Source organism: Abramis brama, assembly GCF_963993115.1.
Source record: "Abramis brama genome assembly, chromosome: 2".
Lineage (NCBI taxonomy): Eukaryota > Metazoa > Chordata > Actinopteri > Cypriniformes > Leuciscidae > Abramis > Abramis brama.
Window position 1 is genome coordinate 1,485,608 of NC_139964.1, and position 18,422 is coordinate 1,504,029.

General features: G+C 38.5%; 1 protein-coding gene across 3 annotated transcripts in view; it reads right to left on the reverse strand.

Annotated features, from left to right (window-relative positions):
* Nucleotides 1-18,422, reverse strand: part of LOC311077437 (NACHT, LRR and PYD domains-containing protein 1 homolog) — a 79,974-nt gene that overhangs the window by 37,164 nt on the left and 24,388 nt on the right. For 2 of the 3 annotated variants that reach the window (XM_084105905.1, XM_084105906.1), the window contains 3 exons: nucleotides 13,481-15,451; nucleotides 11,786-11,959; nucleotides 9,884-10,048 (listed from right to left, as the gene is read on the reverse strand). In XM_084105905.1, coding sequence (XP_083962031.1) covers nucleotides 9,884-10,048; nucleotides 11,786-11,959; nucleotides 13,481-15,451 — 2,310 coding nt within the window. The remainder of the gene's footprint in view (nucleotides 1-9,883; nucleotides 10,049-11,785; nucleotides 11,960-13,480; nucleotides 15,452-18,422) is intronic. The other variant, XM_084105907.1, reaches the window with a different exon arrangement.

Genomic DNA, 18,422 nt, shown 5'->3' on the forward strand with positions numbered 1-18,422 from the left:
AAATGCTTCTTTACAATAAAACAAAAACATATACGTCAATACAGAGACAGCATTATAACCCATCATGTCTACCAATGGTCATGGAAATTAAATACTCAAGCTTATACAGATGTTTTGTGTTTTACACAAGCACAAGGGGAGCTATTACTTATAATTCCGGCCAGTTGATAATACCTAGAATATCAAAATCGACTGCTGGCGGTAGATCCTTTTCCCATTTAGCACCTAAACTCTGGAACAGTCTTCCTAACATTGTCCAGGAAGCAGACACACTCTGTCAGTTTAAATCTAGACTAAAAACACATCTCTTTAACCTATACATTCCTATTATACAAATCAGTTAAATGATTATTAGGCTGCATAAATTAGGTCAGTCGGAACCGGGAACACTTCCTATAACACCCAATGTACTCGTTACATCATAAGAAGAATGGCATCTACGCTAATTTTTAGGGTTGGGAACCGGTTCCGACGTAAACGGTAGTAACGAGACAGAATAAAAACTAAACTTTCGGTGCCTGATTTCGGTGCTTGACTTTTTTTTACCGCCCCCTATAAGACATCTCACGGCATGAATGTTCCAATAATAAAACATCTCCAGTTAACCAGCAGAGCATTCATTTCGTTCGTTTGTTAAATAAGAGACGATCTAGCGCTGAAATGTGTTTTTTAAATCAAGTGCTCATTGCCGCTGCGATCAGTGGCGCGGATATAGTGTTTTCTCTTGTGGCTCGCGCACACCGCACTGTCTTCACTCGGACGCGCGCTTCAATACATTGCGGAGACTCTCTATTCGTTCCGGTGAAATAACAAAATATAATGCACAGAAACATGTCCCTGCTTGATATAAAACCACTGATGAGCATAATCGGTTTAAAAAAAATAAATAAAAAAAAGCTGTACGAATGCGGATTAGAACCCAAAACCTCTGACACGCTTGACGAAAGTTCAAGTTCAGCTGCCAGTGTCGTGGTGGACATGGTAAGTCTAGTATTTTAATGCCAAAGTATATCAAGTATATTTATATGAGGCTATACTGTGTGTGTTAAATATTTCTGCTCAGTGTCAGATATTTCTCTGTTTCAAAGTAAAAGTCATAATATGAGAAGACAAAATTTTGATCTTAACCCTCTGAGGTTATAACCCTATAACCCTCTTCGATACCAGCTCACTTTTTTTTATCAGTGTAAAAGAAACTCATAAATACTCTGTTGACTTTGATTTTCCATAGGAGTTTCATACATCAATCTATCCTGTTAAATGTGTATTTTTTTTGTGTATACTCACAATAAAAACAAAGTGTTGTGCTTTTCGCCAAATAAAGAAAAATAAACACAAAGCCATTTTTTGCCTTCTCTCTGTCAGTTAAGTCCATTCTGAAACGCGTCCAAAAATGAACCATAACTCAGCGAATACTTCTCACAGACACGTGAGATATGTCTTTATGAAGCTTGAAATCTCTTCTTTTAAATTAAGTAATTTATATAAAAAACAAATATTCTCAGCTTATGTAGTCCCTTTAAAAGCAAGGAGAGGTACCGTTTTTTCGTTCTCCCTTCATTATCTCTAATAAGCTCTTCAAAAGCGGCAGCATTTTGAAGAGCGAATTGATCCCGCCGAGGACACAATTTCGGAGTAAGTTTTACTGTTATATAATTATTTTTCTGATAATATAGAACTCATATGAATTTTCAGACTATATTTTGCTTAGTTTTGGCTAGCTTTTGACATCTTACAAGATTGCCTTATATCCCTAACATTCGTGTATATGCTCAAGTGTAAACTTTTTCAATGTGATGTGACTCTCTAAACATATTTGTATATTAAATATATTTCACTCAGTTTTGATTAGCTTATAACACTGATTATCATGCTAAAATACTGCCTTATGTTTAATGTAGCTTTTTTGCGAATATTTGCTTAAGTGTAATGTGATTTAGTCTAAATATATTTCAGCCTCCGGTAAAATATGTGATAGCCTAGGCCTACTGTCTAAATACTAGACATTATATATATAAATGTATGGTTTTGGTTAGACTATGACACTGCTTATCATGCTTCAATACTGCCTTATGCACAGATGTTTGTGAATACAGGTGTAAATGTTTGAAATGTATTGCAGCGTTTATACGCCCACGTATAAATATAATTAATTATTATTCATAACGGATTATGATCAATAATTAATATTTTAATTGTTTTTAATTATTTTCAGAATTTACTGTAGCAGAATCAATAGTATGATCATTTTATCAGTTCATCCAATGAACAGAAAGCATAAACAAGTATTAACTCTAGGAAATATAATATCTTCCTGCTCAAGAAAGAATTAATCCCCAGCTAACAATAAATTAAGAAATAATCACGGGTAAAAGCATCGGTAACTTAAATCGAAGTTCAAGACAATAAATTTGTAAGCAGTACACAAGCAATTTCTTTTCAAATGCAAACAATACTTTATTGATTATATACTAACACATAACTAACACAAACAAGACTTTATTGATTATTCTAACAACTAATATCTAACACAAACACACGCATACGCACACATTCATACTAGTTACAGAAAGAAATAAAGAAATAAAGAAAGAAATACAAAAAGAAGAATGAGTTTGGAAAGAATGAGTTTAAGGGTAAGAGGAAGAAAATTCCGAATTTTTATATGCACTCAAGACATGACCTGAACGAACCATCAATCATTAATTTAACCCTGGCCGTTTCTTAGACAGGTTATTAAATTTATATCAATACACCAGTTCAGCTTAAGAGTCTGGAGGTAGTACTTGCGTCTTTGCTTTTGCGTTCCTTTTGGGAATTCCTTTGGTCAGCGTCAAAGGGGTTCGTTCGTTGGTTATGGTCTCCTCGTGCCTGGATAGATGGGGCGGCCAGTCACGTGGTGTGCTGGCGGAATGAAAGTCTTTGTTTGAAGCTGGCTTTGCAGAAGAAACGTGGATCGAAATCTTGTCGCAAAACTTAACTTAGAACCGAGACTCACAACGGAGAAGAAAATGATAACTCAGAAAAGAAAGAAAATTGAGAAGAGAGTAGGCTAGTAAGATGGCTTGAATAAAGCTGTTGAACCCGTTCTTCTGATCTTAATTTGGGTTCCTTCGTCCGCGCGTTTGTTACATGGTTGCTAGTCTTGAGAGGAAACACCAAGAGAGAGCTCTTCTCTATCAGAACATTTTGAACGAACCAACCCCCCCAACGCTCTGCGCTGGTTTTTAAAGGGTTTTTTAAAACAAAAAGGTTTTGTTACTCCTACAAATATCCTGACTGCTTCTTTGTTTGCAAAGTCATAAATCATGTCTTCCCTGGGGGATCTCTAATTGAAGACCAGATGCAACAGTTTAGGCATGATTTCTAATTATCAGAATATGAATCATTTTACACAGATTTAATTCCAGCCATCTTGCTAGTTGTGTTCGTAAGATAGCATTGATATGAAACAGTACACACTTTCATTCACACCTCTAATAGTTATAACAATTACATGAATTATATGGGATCAAAGCATATTAAAACACACACAGGTGAAACAACACACGTAAAACAACATAGAATTCTGTAATTGCGTGATGTCTGATCATAAGTCCATTGAAAATTGTTCTTGAATGATTTTATGTATAGTTATTGGTAAGAATCAGTTCTCTGGTTTGAAGAGAAAAGAACTCTGTTTGTTCGTTCAGAGGTCTTAAGGAGGAGGGGTTCAGGAATGTTGTGGGGGTTCAGTAACATCTGCTGGTATCGCTCCCACTTGCAAACTATCAAAGTTGACCAATAAAAGTCGTTGGTCCGCAGACTTCCTGGAGACTGTGAATGATTCATGGCTCTGGGTTGGGTAATTTGAATCTGGAATGTGAGGACTCTTGTGTCAGACCTTGGTCTCTGTCTTTCTCTTAACCAATCAGTAATTTGGCAACAAAGCTAGCATTGACCAGTTATGTGTTAGTGCTGGGGGCTCTTGTAATTAGTCAGACCGGTGATGATCATGAGATGTTCTGAACAAATCTTTTCTCCTCATTAATCGAGAAGCAGCGAGTTTGAATTAATATTCTGGAAGAAGATTAGTTTGTGGTTGGTTCCTTCTCATTGTCGCTACAGTATTGATGTGTCGTTCGCGAACGATCCGTTCATTGCGTGCGTCACTAAATGCGTGCGGTCTATATGGCCCATAAACAGATACTCGCGGTGATATTTCTCTGTCCTATGGACCATCAACAGATATATACATGCATTGTGCGTCCATAACAATTAATTGCCCATCAGTTTACTTTGGATAATGTATGCTAACAGTTTTTTGTTGTTGTTGTTGTTGTTGTTGTTTTTTAGGAATGTGGCTGCAGCTAGCTCTCCTTCTCCAGCACCTCGCAGAGGGGCACGCAGGTGTCGTTCAGTTCTCAGTGTGATGGAGAATCTTCCCGAGTAAGTCCACAGATGTAATATTTACAGATGAAATATAATTGTTTACATCGTCATAATAAAAAGTACATATTCTTGTGTGATATTACAAAAACTGTTGTCTTTTTTTTATCCATGGCCATTAGTGATCGATAATGATAATAATACAGTGTCTTTGATTGTGTTATCAGTATGCTCACAGTGTGTTTTGTTTTGTTTTTTACAGATGTGACAATGAACTTGTCCAAGCACCTGTACCGAAGAGAGCCAAGGCTAACCAGCAGGCAAGCAACAGGCAGTCCACTCTGGCATGGAAAACAGAGACTGATGTTGACATGGTTCCGCAGACTTTGCGATTCCGTCCTGCACGGGAAACTGGACCGCAACTGAGCCCTGTAGACTCACATTCGCCCATGAGTCTATTCAAAAAATTTTTTCAGAAAGAGCTGTGTCAACTCTGTGCCACAACACCAATGCTCAGGCAGCCAAGGCAAATGCAAAGGGCTCCAAATATAAACGGACAGATATCAGCATCAGTGATCACAATTGCTTTGTTTATAGCAGACTGATTATTTTTTTAATTTGCTCACATTTGATTTGCTTCGCAAATTTAGAACATTTAGTTCCTCCACATAGAGGAATTACAATAAAACAGATTGAAAAACAAAACCTTTGAATCTCCTCTACTTCTTTTGTTCTTTGTTCAGCATGCCTCACTTGATGGCCCATTAGCCATAGGGGGAGTGTCTGTCACACCTCTGGTCTGAATCTCATTAATATTGATCGGCCATTACCACTCCCACACATAAACCTCTTCTGACAAAATAACTGACTTACAACGTTTAAATCAATGTATTGTTTTTATGTGAACGATTAGGCAGGATGATTTTCACATCATTTTGAAGAAAAAACTCTAGGCTACGACATACATTAGTCAGAAGTCTTATTGACACATATTTAGTATGTGTTTTGTGGTCTTATTTCAGAAACTTTAGTTTTTAGTTTTTTCAATAACCACGCATAAACATTATTCTCTCAAAAATACAAACATATACATGCATGTTGATCACATATTATGGTAGCCCTGTTTGTGCTATATAGAGTGAATTTACACCTTTGCCATTAACATGTTTATAAATAACTGAAAAAAGCACAAATGTCAGAGCATGTCAGAACACCTCCAGAGCCCAGAAAACCCCTCAGACCCCAGAGGATTAACTTAAGTGTTTTAGGCTACATCAGTAGCCTATTAAACAGCGCAATTTTTCATTTAATCAGAAATCTTTAAAGATTTAAGTTAATATTATGTCCAGTTTGGACACACACACACACACACACACACACACACACACACACAGATATATATTTTTTTGATAGTGTGTGCGGTTTCGTTTTTTTAAGTACCAGTTTAAGAACTGTTTAAGCACCGGAACCGTTTAAAAAATACCGAGTAGGTACTGGTATCGGATAAAACCCAACCAACCAATACCCAACCCAAGTAATGTTAGTCTTTCTGCTTATTCTGAGGTTTACTGTAATCAGCCGGATCCGGGCCGTATCCAGATCAGATGGAGGACCTGCGCCTAGACACGACCACAACACATCCGTGAAGTGTCAGCAGAGATTGTGCCAACTAGACTCTCCCCTGTGAAGGCCTCATAGACACGACAGCCATTGGCTCTGATCCTCAACAAACCAGTCTCCATACCGGCGTGATGACTCTGGTCTTCAACCAGATGGAACTGGATAATATTCTGATTGTTCCAATCCAATCTGACTTCTGACGTAAAATGCTGCCTGAATCATAATCATACACTGTTCGTTCGCTGGCCACAGAGACACAGAGACCTCAAACAGAAAGCACAAAGCCTTTCTTCAAATTTAATTTTGTTTTGTATTAATTGTATCTTAATTTTAATCTGTTTCATCAACCGAACCGAACATCAATGAACCGAAACTCAGCATATAAGTTGGCCTACTTGCCTCACAGACCTGAGACACATATAGAAAGCTTGAAATGTCTACTTTTAAACAGAACAATTCAAAATGAAAGAAAAAAGACTGCTCTGCTCTCTGCTTATGTAATCTGGATGAAATGTGCATTTCTCTCTGGTGAGTTCACTACGGCGAAGATCACGAGTCAGCATCGTCAACTTTATCTTTGCAGCCGACACTGACACAGAAAACACTTGTTTATTAATAAACAATTAAAATGTCTCCTTGCTATATTTGACATATTCATAATCATTAATTTTGCCGGTTCTTTGTGACATGAACACGTCACCACCGCATCAGCACCGAAAACATGGAGATTTATTTATTTTTGGGGGCAGTTTGTTTGTGTTCAGTCTTTATCAGTTGTCTTTAGGTTAATGTTTCAGTTAACAGTTTTTCAGTTGTTTTCAGTAAATTTCTTCAGGGGTAGGCTACAGGAGCAGCATCTGTACTCTCGCGGCTGTAGACGGTAATGTTTTCTCTTGGTTCATGTCAGTCAATATGAATTAATTTTGATATACAAGTCGCACCTGACTATAAGTCACAGGACCAGCCAAACTGTTAAAAAAATGTAAAAAAAACCTGTATAGTCCGGAAAATACAGTATATCGCAAAGCTAGCATCAAGCACATTTCATGTTCGTCCATCTGTGCAAGTTTAAGCATGCGCAACGTTTCAGATAGTATGTCAAATGTAAATACATGAATCGGATATGGGGCAATGAAGACTCAAATTTTATCATTTAATGTTTTTAGTATTATTTAGTATAATTACTTTTTATATACATTTATAATCCAAATGGAGGTCCAGTTCCACTTGCTGAAGCAATGAAGCCTCAAATTGAAGCATTTAACAAGTTGAACAAAATCATGTCCATTAAATGTTCAGATGGAGAAAATACAACCAATGATGATTTGTTTGATCCAGATTGGACAAACATAATAACTGAAGCTGAAAGGAAATATTCACAACAATCAGTGAAATCCGCTGCCACAGAAACACCTCCTCCTTACAAACCAATCTATCCAACTTTGCCTGAACAATATACAAGTTCATCTAAACCTCTGACACAGCCTCAAGCTTCGAGATCAAATGGAGGTCCAATTGATAAGATGTACATTGCATCTGCACAAGCAGCTCCAATAATAACAAGATCTAAATCAGCCCAGCCAAACAGAGACATGCTGCGATGTACACCAGCTCGTAATTATGGATCTGACTGGGGTGATGAGACAAGAGATGACGACATGATCACAATTGACAAGATTGGTCCTGAATTTTCTTCACCTGCTGTTAAAAGGGAAGACTTATAATCTGAAATGATGACAGAAGAGAGACCATTCACACCAGGAGAACGCCATTCTCACAGCTTTGCCTCCTCTGAAGAGACAAGATCCAAACACAGAATTTTGGCGAGAATTAGATTCTCTGGTTGAAGCACATCAAATTACATTAAAAGACAAACACACCATTGTGAAAGCTAAAATCCCAAGAGACAGATGGGAACGCTTGCCAGCTTCGATAACAACAGCCCAATGGATAAATTTGTGGGTTGATGACCAAGGACGACCTCTGGGTCTTTGGCAAACATTAGATGTGTTTCGAAAAGAAATCCAAGAAATCTTGGGAAGTGGAAAAATTCCATTCACATCAGTGACATTGATTAAGCAAAATCATGATGAAACCTTTCAAGGGAAGATGTGGACAGAAACACAAGTTCGTCAGCTTATAGAGGGATTTATTCGTAACTGATGACTGGAGGAGCAATGATTCTATCTCTTGATACACCACCACCTGCGGGAACGGGAGGAGATTCTACTTTAATCCAAGAGAAGTTACGATGCTATTTCACAATGCTGGACAAAGCTACCAAAGACAATAATAAGAAAGTGCGAGAAGCTCAACAGCAATGGGATGAAAACACACCACTACTGACATTCCACACATTCCCGAGTTAGGCAGTTTTGTTATGGTCAAACTTATTGCTAGAAAGGGTTTAAAATCTAGATAGTAAGGATCATGTGAAATACTCTTAACAACTGATACAAGTGTCTGCCTTAAAGGGAAGGGTGTAGGAACAGATAGATGGTATCATTGGTCACAAGTTAAACCTTGCTTAGTGAATGAACAAAGTGATAATGATGGCTTATGGCCTGATAGAACAACTGATACAAGTGTCTGCCTTAAAGGGAAGGGTGTAGGAACAGATAGATGGTATCATTGGTCACAAGTTAAACCTTGCTTAGTGAATGAACAAAGTGATAATGATGGCTTATGGCCTGATATTGAACACTGTTCATCCATTAGCTTTAAAGATTGGGAATAAAGAAGTGATGTTTAATTATTTCTCTGCTTCCATTTCAGGAATCAAGTCTATTGACATTGATTAGAGATGGTTGTAAGTTATTCTCAATACGAGACATATTGATAGAACCAAGAATGGGAAATTCTGTGTAAAAAAAAGATTTTACACATTCTACACTACATACAAAACACAACCTCACAAACAATGAACACCCACTTACTGATTTTCAACCCCAAGGGATAGAATCCTTTAACATCAACGTTTATTTTAGTTTGTTGTTTTGGCCAGGAACTTGAGGAGTTAAGTAATTAACGAGTCAAGGCACTGGCAGAAGACTTATTAGTTTTTCTTTTCTTAGATGATTGGGGTTCATTTTTAAATGCATACACATAGACATTAAATGACACATACAGTAGTATGCGGGGACATAATATGGTTGGGGTTCTTTGTTATTTTGTTCTTTGTTTTGTTTTGTTTTTCTTCTTTTCTGTTTCTATTCTTCTGTCTTCTATTCTATTTCTTGGTCTGCTTTTCCTCCTCACTATCACTTCTATAGGTTGGCCACTGGCGAAGTATTGGTGTGGATCTTACTGACGTAGTTCCAGTGGAGGGACTGAAGACTCAAATTTTATCATTTAATGTTTTTAGTATTATTTAGTATTATTACTTTTTATATACATTTATAATTGTTTGTACTCAATGTATTTTGTGAGAAAGGGAGAAAGGGAGACTTTGGACTGAATTGTGTGCTGGAAAGACTGTAATGTATATGCAGTGTTTATACAAGGGTATACATTCCTATGTTAATGGAAACCATATGTTCCTCTGCTGAATGTATGGGTTGCTATGATGTAGTTTTTTCCTGGTCAGTGGTATAAAAACCAAGCCCTTTTTGTCAGAAAATCAGGAAGAGATGGAAATGTAGAGAAGATGACTGAGAAGCTGAATTAGACCTTCGCTTAGTCCATTGTCTCTTCCTCCTATGTCTTATATAATTAAATAAATAAGAGATCTCTTGGCAAAATCACTGGTGTCTGTTTCCATGAAATTAAACAACAGGGGAAAGCCACATTTTTAAATCAACAGGCAAGAACGTGTAAACGGACGGTCATATAGGCAACAAATCAGAACTGGGCATCAAGACCTGCAGTGTAAACGAGGCTTGCTTGTCCCACATACTTGAGTATCTGCAATGAGCTGTTTAGATCCTTCAGTTTGCCAGAGAGCAGCTTGACTCCTGGGTGATTGTAGCTCAGGTCCAGCTCTCTCAGGTGTGATGGGTTTAAACTCAGAGCTGAAGACAAATAACCACAGCTTTCCTCTGTCACCATACAGCCAGACAACCTACAGACACACAATCAGATCATCTACAAAAACACACATGACTGGCAGACTGTAAATAATCTCTTATATGTTCTTTTTTCAATTTCAGCGGACAAATATATACATTTATCAAGGCAGAAAAGCTTCTTTACAATAAAACAAAAACATATACGTCAATACAGAGACATCATTATAACCCATCATGTCTACCAATGGTCATGAAAATTAAATACTCAAGCTTATACAGATGTTTTGTGTTTTACACAAGAACAAGGGGAGCTATTACTTATAATTATTAACAAAACATAACCTTACAGACCATTTATGCTTCAAAAAATGTCAGTGCAAATTGGTTTTATATAATCAATAATTTTTTTCCATATTGAACAAATGTATTCTATCTGGGCTCTTAAGGAAATGGAAATCTTTTCCATCGCACATATATATTTATATATTAGGGGTGTAATGATACGCGTATTCGTATTGAACCGTTCGGTACAAGGCTTTCGGTTCGGTTTTCGGTACGCATTTTCAAACCGAACGGTTCGTTTCGGTTCATTTCTTTATTTCAAATGTAGGCGCGTTGCGCGTGGCATGTAAGAGACGCCGGCGCGACCACAACATTGCCCAACATCAAATGGCAAACGTAATGCAAGTGGAACGAAACTGCTCGTTATTGTTTGGTTGAAGGACCATTTATCAGTTTGGAACAGTGCAGCGCGACCCGATCGTGATCATGCGACACCGTTACTACACAGAGCTAATAAGAGATCCAGTAAAGAAAGCATTTGAATTCGCCACAGAAGTAATAACATCGCTGCGAGAGTCTAGTGAGAAACATTGACATTCCTCCGTTATTAATGGATCAAACAGCACGTGGAAACCAGGAAGAAACCAGGAAGAAACATTGTGCCATGAATGAACTATCCAGTGTCCACAGATCAGCAACATTCACTATGGATTTACTGTAGTAACACTAACTGCAGCCATGGAAGTTTGGCAGGAACAGTAGGCATAATGCCTTCAAGTAACATTATGTCGGTTTTATTTTGACATTATGAATACAATTGCTGTCCTCAAATGTTAATCTGAACTAAAATAAACCTTTGTTTATAATTACTACAATAGGATATTACATATCATTTTTTCCAAACAGCTGTTTTTTTATGCTCATAAGAAGAGTCAATTAGCCTATAGCTGTAGAATTGTGCAAAGTAAAAAAATATCATACTTTATGATGTTAGTTTAAAAAAAATAATAATTCAAGGAAATTTCTCTGGCATTTCTTTCTTTTTGCTGTATCAAACGTACCGAACCGTACCGAACCGAACCGTGACACAAGTGTATTTTCAGAACCGTGAATTTTGTGAACCGTTACACCCCTAATATATATATATACTGTATAGTGTAATATGTCAATCCAATCATCAACTGTATGTGACTCTGGTTTTAGCCATTTCTTTGTAATTACTTTTTTTACTGGCTGCCAGAAGAATCAGTTTCATATCGATGTTATTCCACCCATCAAAAGAAATATTAGCCAGATGTAAACATTCACAATTACAAGGAATCGTCACCTCAAAAACAGCTGCCAAATTTCCTTCAATCCCTTGCCAAAACTGGATTAATTTCTGACACTCCCCAAAAATATGATAATGGTTAGATTCCCTTTTCCCACATAATCTCCAACAGCTAGCACCTGTCCCTTTGTATGTTTTCTGTGTTGGTGTGTTAAATCTCTTATATATTATTAAATACCTCAGAATCTGCAGCTTACAGTTTGGCCTCTTCAGTCCTTCAGAAATAATCTTCACTCCTGAATCCTGCAGGTCATTGTTCGTCAGGTCCAGCTCTCTCAGGTGTGAGGGGTTTGAACTCAGAGCTGAACACACATAACCACAGCCTTCCTCTGTCACCATACAGCCAGACAACCTACAGACACACACACACATCAACATTATGAACGGCAGACTGTAAATTATCTCTCATAGATAATCTTATCTCAGATTAGATTGAAACAATCAGAATAATATCCAGTTCCATCTGACTTCTGACCTATAATGCTGCAATCATAATCACATACTGTTCGTTCGCTGGCCAGAGGAGAACTGCCCCCCCGACTGAGCCTGGTTTCTCCCAAGGTTTTTTCTCCATTCGGCCCTGATGGAGTTTTGGTTTCTTGCCACTGTTGCCTTTTTTCACCTTTGTTGCCATTGGCTTTTGGCTTGCTTAGCTGGGGACTAGTGTTGTCACGGTACCAAAATTTCAGTATTCGGTACCAATACCAGTGAAAATCCACGGTTCTCGGTACCAATTTCGGTACCAAAGCTTAATTTAGATTAAATTTACATATATTAAAGTGTATTGACCCCTTTTGCGCCAACGTCACAGTTACGTCACGGCGCTAGCTGGAGGCAAAACAAAGTGAAAACTGGAGGCGGCCAGTACAAACCAGCACAGATTCGACTACATAATAAGGAGCTTTAATTACTATTATTATTATTAAATGTCATCTTATGTTGTTGGGTTCTAGAATCGACGGAGTATATGCTCAAATTTGACATTTTATCGCATAATGTTTTCTAAATTATTGTGATTATTTGTGAATCATTATGATTGTATACATTGTTTTGAGTGATTGTGACTAGACTTTTTGAAGAAGCTGATAAGAAAGTGTAACGTTAATCATGCATAGTTAAAAAATGAATATGCTGTATCTGGAATTTTTATTTCTGGAAAATATTCACATCATTAAAATTGCACCGTAATGTCACTCTTTACATTGTCGTCTTCTGTCTGGCTGTGGCGCTGGCTCAGCAGAACTGCGGATCGTAGGCTACCACACAAGTCTTGTATGTGACCATTACAGTTATAGGCATCTAAAGATTTATATGCCCTCAGTTTCTCTATCGGGTCGGTGTAGAAGTCAGGCCACTCAACCGGAGGAAGCGATGACGTTAATTCTGTCAGATCGTCCATCATTGACTGAGTGTACGGGTCCGCCAATCTGGGATGTCCGTTAAAATTAACATTTGCAAACAAACAGGACGTGTTTTCTGTTGTCTCAGTTTCCTTCCCGTCAACTAGTTTGTGGAGCGCTTCACAAAAATAAACCAACCTCAGCAGAATACTGTCACACTGCTTTTTCTTTTCTTTTGTTAATCTGTTAATTCTTTAAGTCAAATATATTTAGCATATTTATTCTTTTTATACAGGCCTATAGACTATGACTTTATGTATTATTTGTATTTTATTTTAAATGTAACTCCATTCTCCTTAAATCATCCTGGCGACCCAGGGTTTGTAAACCTGTGCTCTAGGGAACTGAGTTTGGCTCACCTAGTATAAGTGAACCTCAGGGAATATAATAAATAATGTAAAACTCCACATCATGACCTGATCATGACATGATCATAAAAAGGATTCTTTAGCTATTAATGATTAAATACTCACAGAGCTTTTCTGCAGTTGACCACAGCTGGTACCAGTCTTCTTCTCCCCTCAGCTGATGTGTTGTATTTCATGAGGTTCAGTTCATCCAGAACCTCCTCTGAGATCTGAAGCATGTAGGAGATTGTTGAGCAGTGAGACGGAGAGAGTTCCTCCTCTGAGTGTTTGTCTGATTTCACAAACTCCTGAATCTCTTTGGACAGAGTCTGATCTTTCACTTCCAGCAGACAGAGGAACAGATTGATGGATTGATCAGCTGAGAGATGAGCATTCGGATGTTTGATCTTGTCTTTAATATACTGTGTGATTCTCCTAATGCTCTCTGAGCTGTTCTCTGTGTGTGTCAGTAGATCCTGTAAGAGTCTCTGATTGGACTCCAGTGAGACGCCCAGCAGGAACCGCAGGAACAGATCCAGCCGTCCATTCTCACTCTTGAGGGCTTTATTTACTGCTGATGTTAGTAGATTATACAGAGAGACTTCATCTTCTGCTGATGTTAGTAGATCATACGGATAGACTTCATCTCCTGCTGATGTTAGTAGATCATACGGATAGACTTCATCTCCTGCTGATGTTAGTAGATCATACAGAGAGACTTCATCAGACCTGAATTCACACAGAAGCTGCAGTGGTTCCTTGTTCTTCATTAAATAGCAGTAAAACACATAGAAAGCAGCGAGAAACTCCTGAACGCTCAGATGAATGAAGCTGTAGACTTTCCTCTGATGAATCACAGATTCCTCCTTAAAGATCTCAGTGCAAATCCCAGAATGCACTGAGGCGTCAGTGACGTCTATGCCCCTCTCAATCAGGTCCTCCTCATAGAACATCACATTGCCCTTCATCAGCTGATGGAAAGCCACTCCAGCAAGTTTCACAATCACTTCTCTGTTGGACTGCAGGAGTTTCTCTGGATCTCTCTCTTCATACTTCTGATTCCTCATGTTGATCTGAATCAGCAGGAAGTGGATGTACATTTCAGTCAGAGTTTGAGGGATTTCTGCACTCAGATCTTCTTCCAGGAGCTTCTGAAGCACAGTGGAGGAGATCCAGCAGAAGATGGGTATGTGACACATGATGTGGAGGCTTCTTGCTCTTCTGATGTGTGAGATGATTCTGCTGGCTTGATGCTCGTCACTGATTCTCTTCCTGAAATATTCCTCCTTCTGAGGCTCATTGAATCCCTGAATCTCTGTCAGTCGGTGGATGTATTTGGAGGGGATCTGATTGGCTGCTGCTGGTCTGGAGGTGATCCAGATGAGAGCCGAGGGAAGCAGATCTCCTTTCATGAGCTTTGACATCAACACACCCACTGATGAATTCTCAGTCACATCAGAAACTTCCTGAGCGTCTGAAAACATCAGTGTGATTCTGCTTTCATCCAGACCATCAAAGATGAACACAACTTTACACTCCTCATAAATCTTTGAGTCCAGATCTTGAAGTTCAGGATGAAAGTCCAGCAGAAGTCTGTGAAGACTGTACTGATGATCTCGGATCAAGTTCAGCTCTCGAAATGGAAGCACAAACATGAAATCTACATCCTGATTGTCTTTTCCCTCGGCCCAGTCCAGAATGAACTTCTGCACAGAGACGGTTTTCCCGATTCCAGCGATGCCTTTGGTGAGAACAGTCTTGATCTGCTCTTTCTCCTGGCGTCCTGGTTCAGGAGAGGCTTTAAAGATGTCATTGCAGTAGATTGGAGTGTCTTGAGAGTGTTGTGTTCTGGCTGTTTTCTCCATCTGTAAAACCTCATGTTCTTCATTCACTCCTCCTCTCTCTCCCTCTATGATGTAGAGCTGTGTGTAGATCCTGTTCAGGAGGGTTTCATTCTCTTGGAGTTTCAGTCCCTCAAATAATCTCTCATACTTGTTCTTCATGCTGGCTTTGTGTCTGTGTTTGACTCTCTGTAGTTCATCATTCACTGCCTGAGGAGAATCCTGGTCTCCAGTCTGATCATCTATATTCACACTGCTGACACAACAAAATAGAACAGATTAAAAAAATATGAAAAATAAAGGTTTTGATGTATAAAATAAAATCTAAATCAACACAAATGTCAAATCTTGTATTTTCTGTACAATACATCTCTTTCAATTCAGTTTCAGTTTGTTTAACACTTTTTGCATTTGCACATTTGTCCAAAGCAGTTTCACAACAAGGAAATTACAAGAAAAAGGAAAACAATGTCTTTCAATCCTCCAGTGAGCAGCTCAAAGTGACAAACTCACTCACTTTTTGAATGAGAAGCCGACCCGGCAATAGTAAAGCAAGAATTTCAAAATAAGAGTCCTGGTGTTTTTCAGGCTTGTTTATAATTAAATTCGTGGCTCCGTCTCTCTTCATAGACACATAGTTGGATTCTGCATATGAGATACTGAGAAAACAGAAATAATTCTTTCTTTAGTTCTGTCTGCTGTTTCATTAAAAGTAGGGCTGCAACAATGCATTTGATTATCGATTATTTGCATCTGTGCATTGTGTGCAGAAACCATCAACCTTTACAGTAGTGAACAACACATTTCTATGGACAAAAAACATATGTAAAATAGCGAAGGACACAGAGTGATCTTTCTGTGGGAAAGGTGCATGATTTATCTGTCTGAAACATGAAAATGCTTTATATTTACAAGGATTAAAGTGATAACAATTCTTCTGACTGAATTTTTTTTTCAGGCCAAGTCATATTCCTTTAAAGGTGAACTAAGTAACTTTTTTACCTTAACCGAACAGCTTCGGAGTCATTGGAATAGTTATATGACTTTTTTCGGGTTGAATGGTGGTCGTCTCGCACCCCCCAAGCGCCTGTGAGCCGAAAAACCACCCTTGCAACTTTGGGGCGGAGGGCCGCCGGCCTCAGCATCAGAAAGTATTGCGTGATATCAGGTCTTGCGATGTAACGAATTGCTTTACGGCAAAAGAATCTGCTAAAATTCTGTCATTATTGCGCTCCCTCACGCTGTTCGAACCCGAATGAAGAAGACGTTTTAAAGAATGTCCCATCTGCTTTGATGCCGTTGATCTACTAGCCTCTGGTATCTGAGAGTCGCCAAGGAGTTTTTCGACAGTGTTGTCAAATATCTATTCCGAAGCTGTGGGGGGAGCTCTATAGAGAAACCTGTGAGCAAAAAGCGAGAATACAGCGAAGAAATTCCCGAAACTGCATAGCCCTGCTTTAACTTTATTTAAATAGTCGAGACCAATAGCGTTTTAAGGGGAGATGTTTTAAACCACTTTAATATTGCCAGTTTGCGTATTTTAAAAGCTATTTTAATCTATGAAAAAAATATATGTGAGACTGTGAACGACAGGTCATGCTCCGCTATGAAAGAACATATGCGCACTTTTAGATCGCGCACAAGGTCGGCCATAGATGCGTGAACCTCCGTTGTGGTACTTGTCGCACCAGGCAGGGACCATGTGTAATGTAGTAGAGCAAAAACGGCAGCATTGCGACTAATTTCTGATTGATGGCGAGCTAGCACTTTTTTGCCATTATTGCAATATTGAAGTCTCCTGTGACATACTGTGCAAAGACACATACCTGGCTGTTTGATTTTTTTAGCCCACGAACTCTGATACATCGGAGCCTTCCTGCATTATAAGTGTGTCCATGGTAACTGAAATATTTCTACATCAGCGCTCAGCTGTAGCCTGGCATGCACTTCTCCAAAACTAAGATTAATTGAGTGAACACGGAGCAGTTTTTACGTGAGCGGTAATTGAATACCCGGAGTGGACCATGAGCAAAGTGATTACAGAATGCTTAGAGTGGAGAGAGGAACGTGCTTTCGCTCCACTCCAGGCTTTGATCACATCCCCCTCAGCAGGGTGAATAAACCTTGTCTTTCCTTAATTTAAGACCTATTCAAACTAAAATTAACACATTTATTACACTATTTGAGAAATGAAAGCCTATTTACGGCCTTAAAATTATGAAAAGTAAATTTAAGACATTAAGGACAGACGGGAACCCTGCAATTAACGAAAATCCGTCGTAGCAACGGAGAACTTTAATCCCTGTATTTATAAGCTCTTTAAACCATGGGCGTAGCCTGGCCCCCATAACGACTGAAAGGTTTTACTAAAATTTTTTAAAATAACAATATTTCCAACTCAAAAGTAAATATGTATATAATTATTTTCATACATTTTAAATTTTATTTTGTAAATAAATTAATAAATCAAATCAAACTTGCTAATGCATCCACCACTCTCATTTGCCAGTTGTCGTTTTGGCGGATAATAGCCTATGGCAGGGCTCTGCGACATACAGTATATCTACAAAAAGATTGGTCTGTGCGATGAATAAATGTATGATACACTTTTTCTGAGCGTGTACACTGTCAAACAGCGCCAAACTGGACTTTATCTTTGCGTCTGATTGTGCTAATACTGCCAAATACACACGAGGGTTACATAAACACAGTTGGTTACGTCTAAAGTGAACAAAAACAGTTGAGAGAAAATCGGATTCGAGTTTACTGATGTCTGTTTCTAGATGCGGGCAGGAGCCTGTTTCAATAAGGATCGAGGCTCAACCAACTCTGAGTTAAAACTTGAACTCTGAGTTGATTTACCCTGAGATGGGAAACTCTGAGTTTTCAGTTTCAGAACAGCTGAATTGAGTTAGCTCAATCAACTCTGAGTAGGTTGACTCTGAGTTAAGCATGTGCACCATGACTGTGAAAAGCCATGATCAATGGAGCTCCGAAATTACGATTCACCATGGCAACAGAACTCGACAAAAAGACATCCGCATACTTCCGAGTCTATACGCAATAGGGATGCCTATCATCAATACAATTAGCCCACGGTTCAATACATACCTCGATTTTTTAACCACGGTTTTCGGTTCGGTTCGGTTCTGATGGCTTGACACATAAAAGTGTTTTTTTGTTATTCTATGCTTAGGCAATAGGAACAGTAAGTAAAAACGATTTAT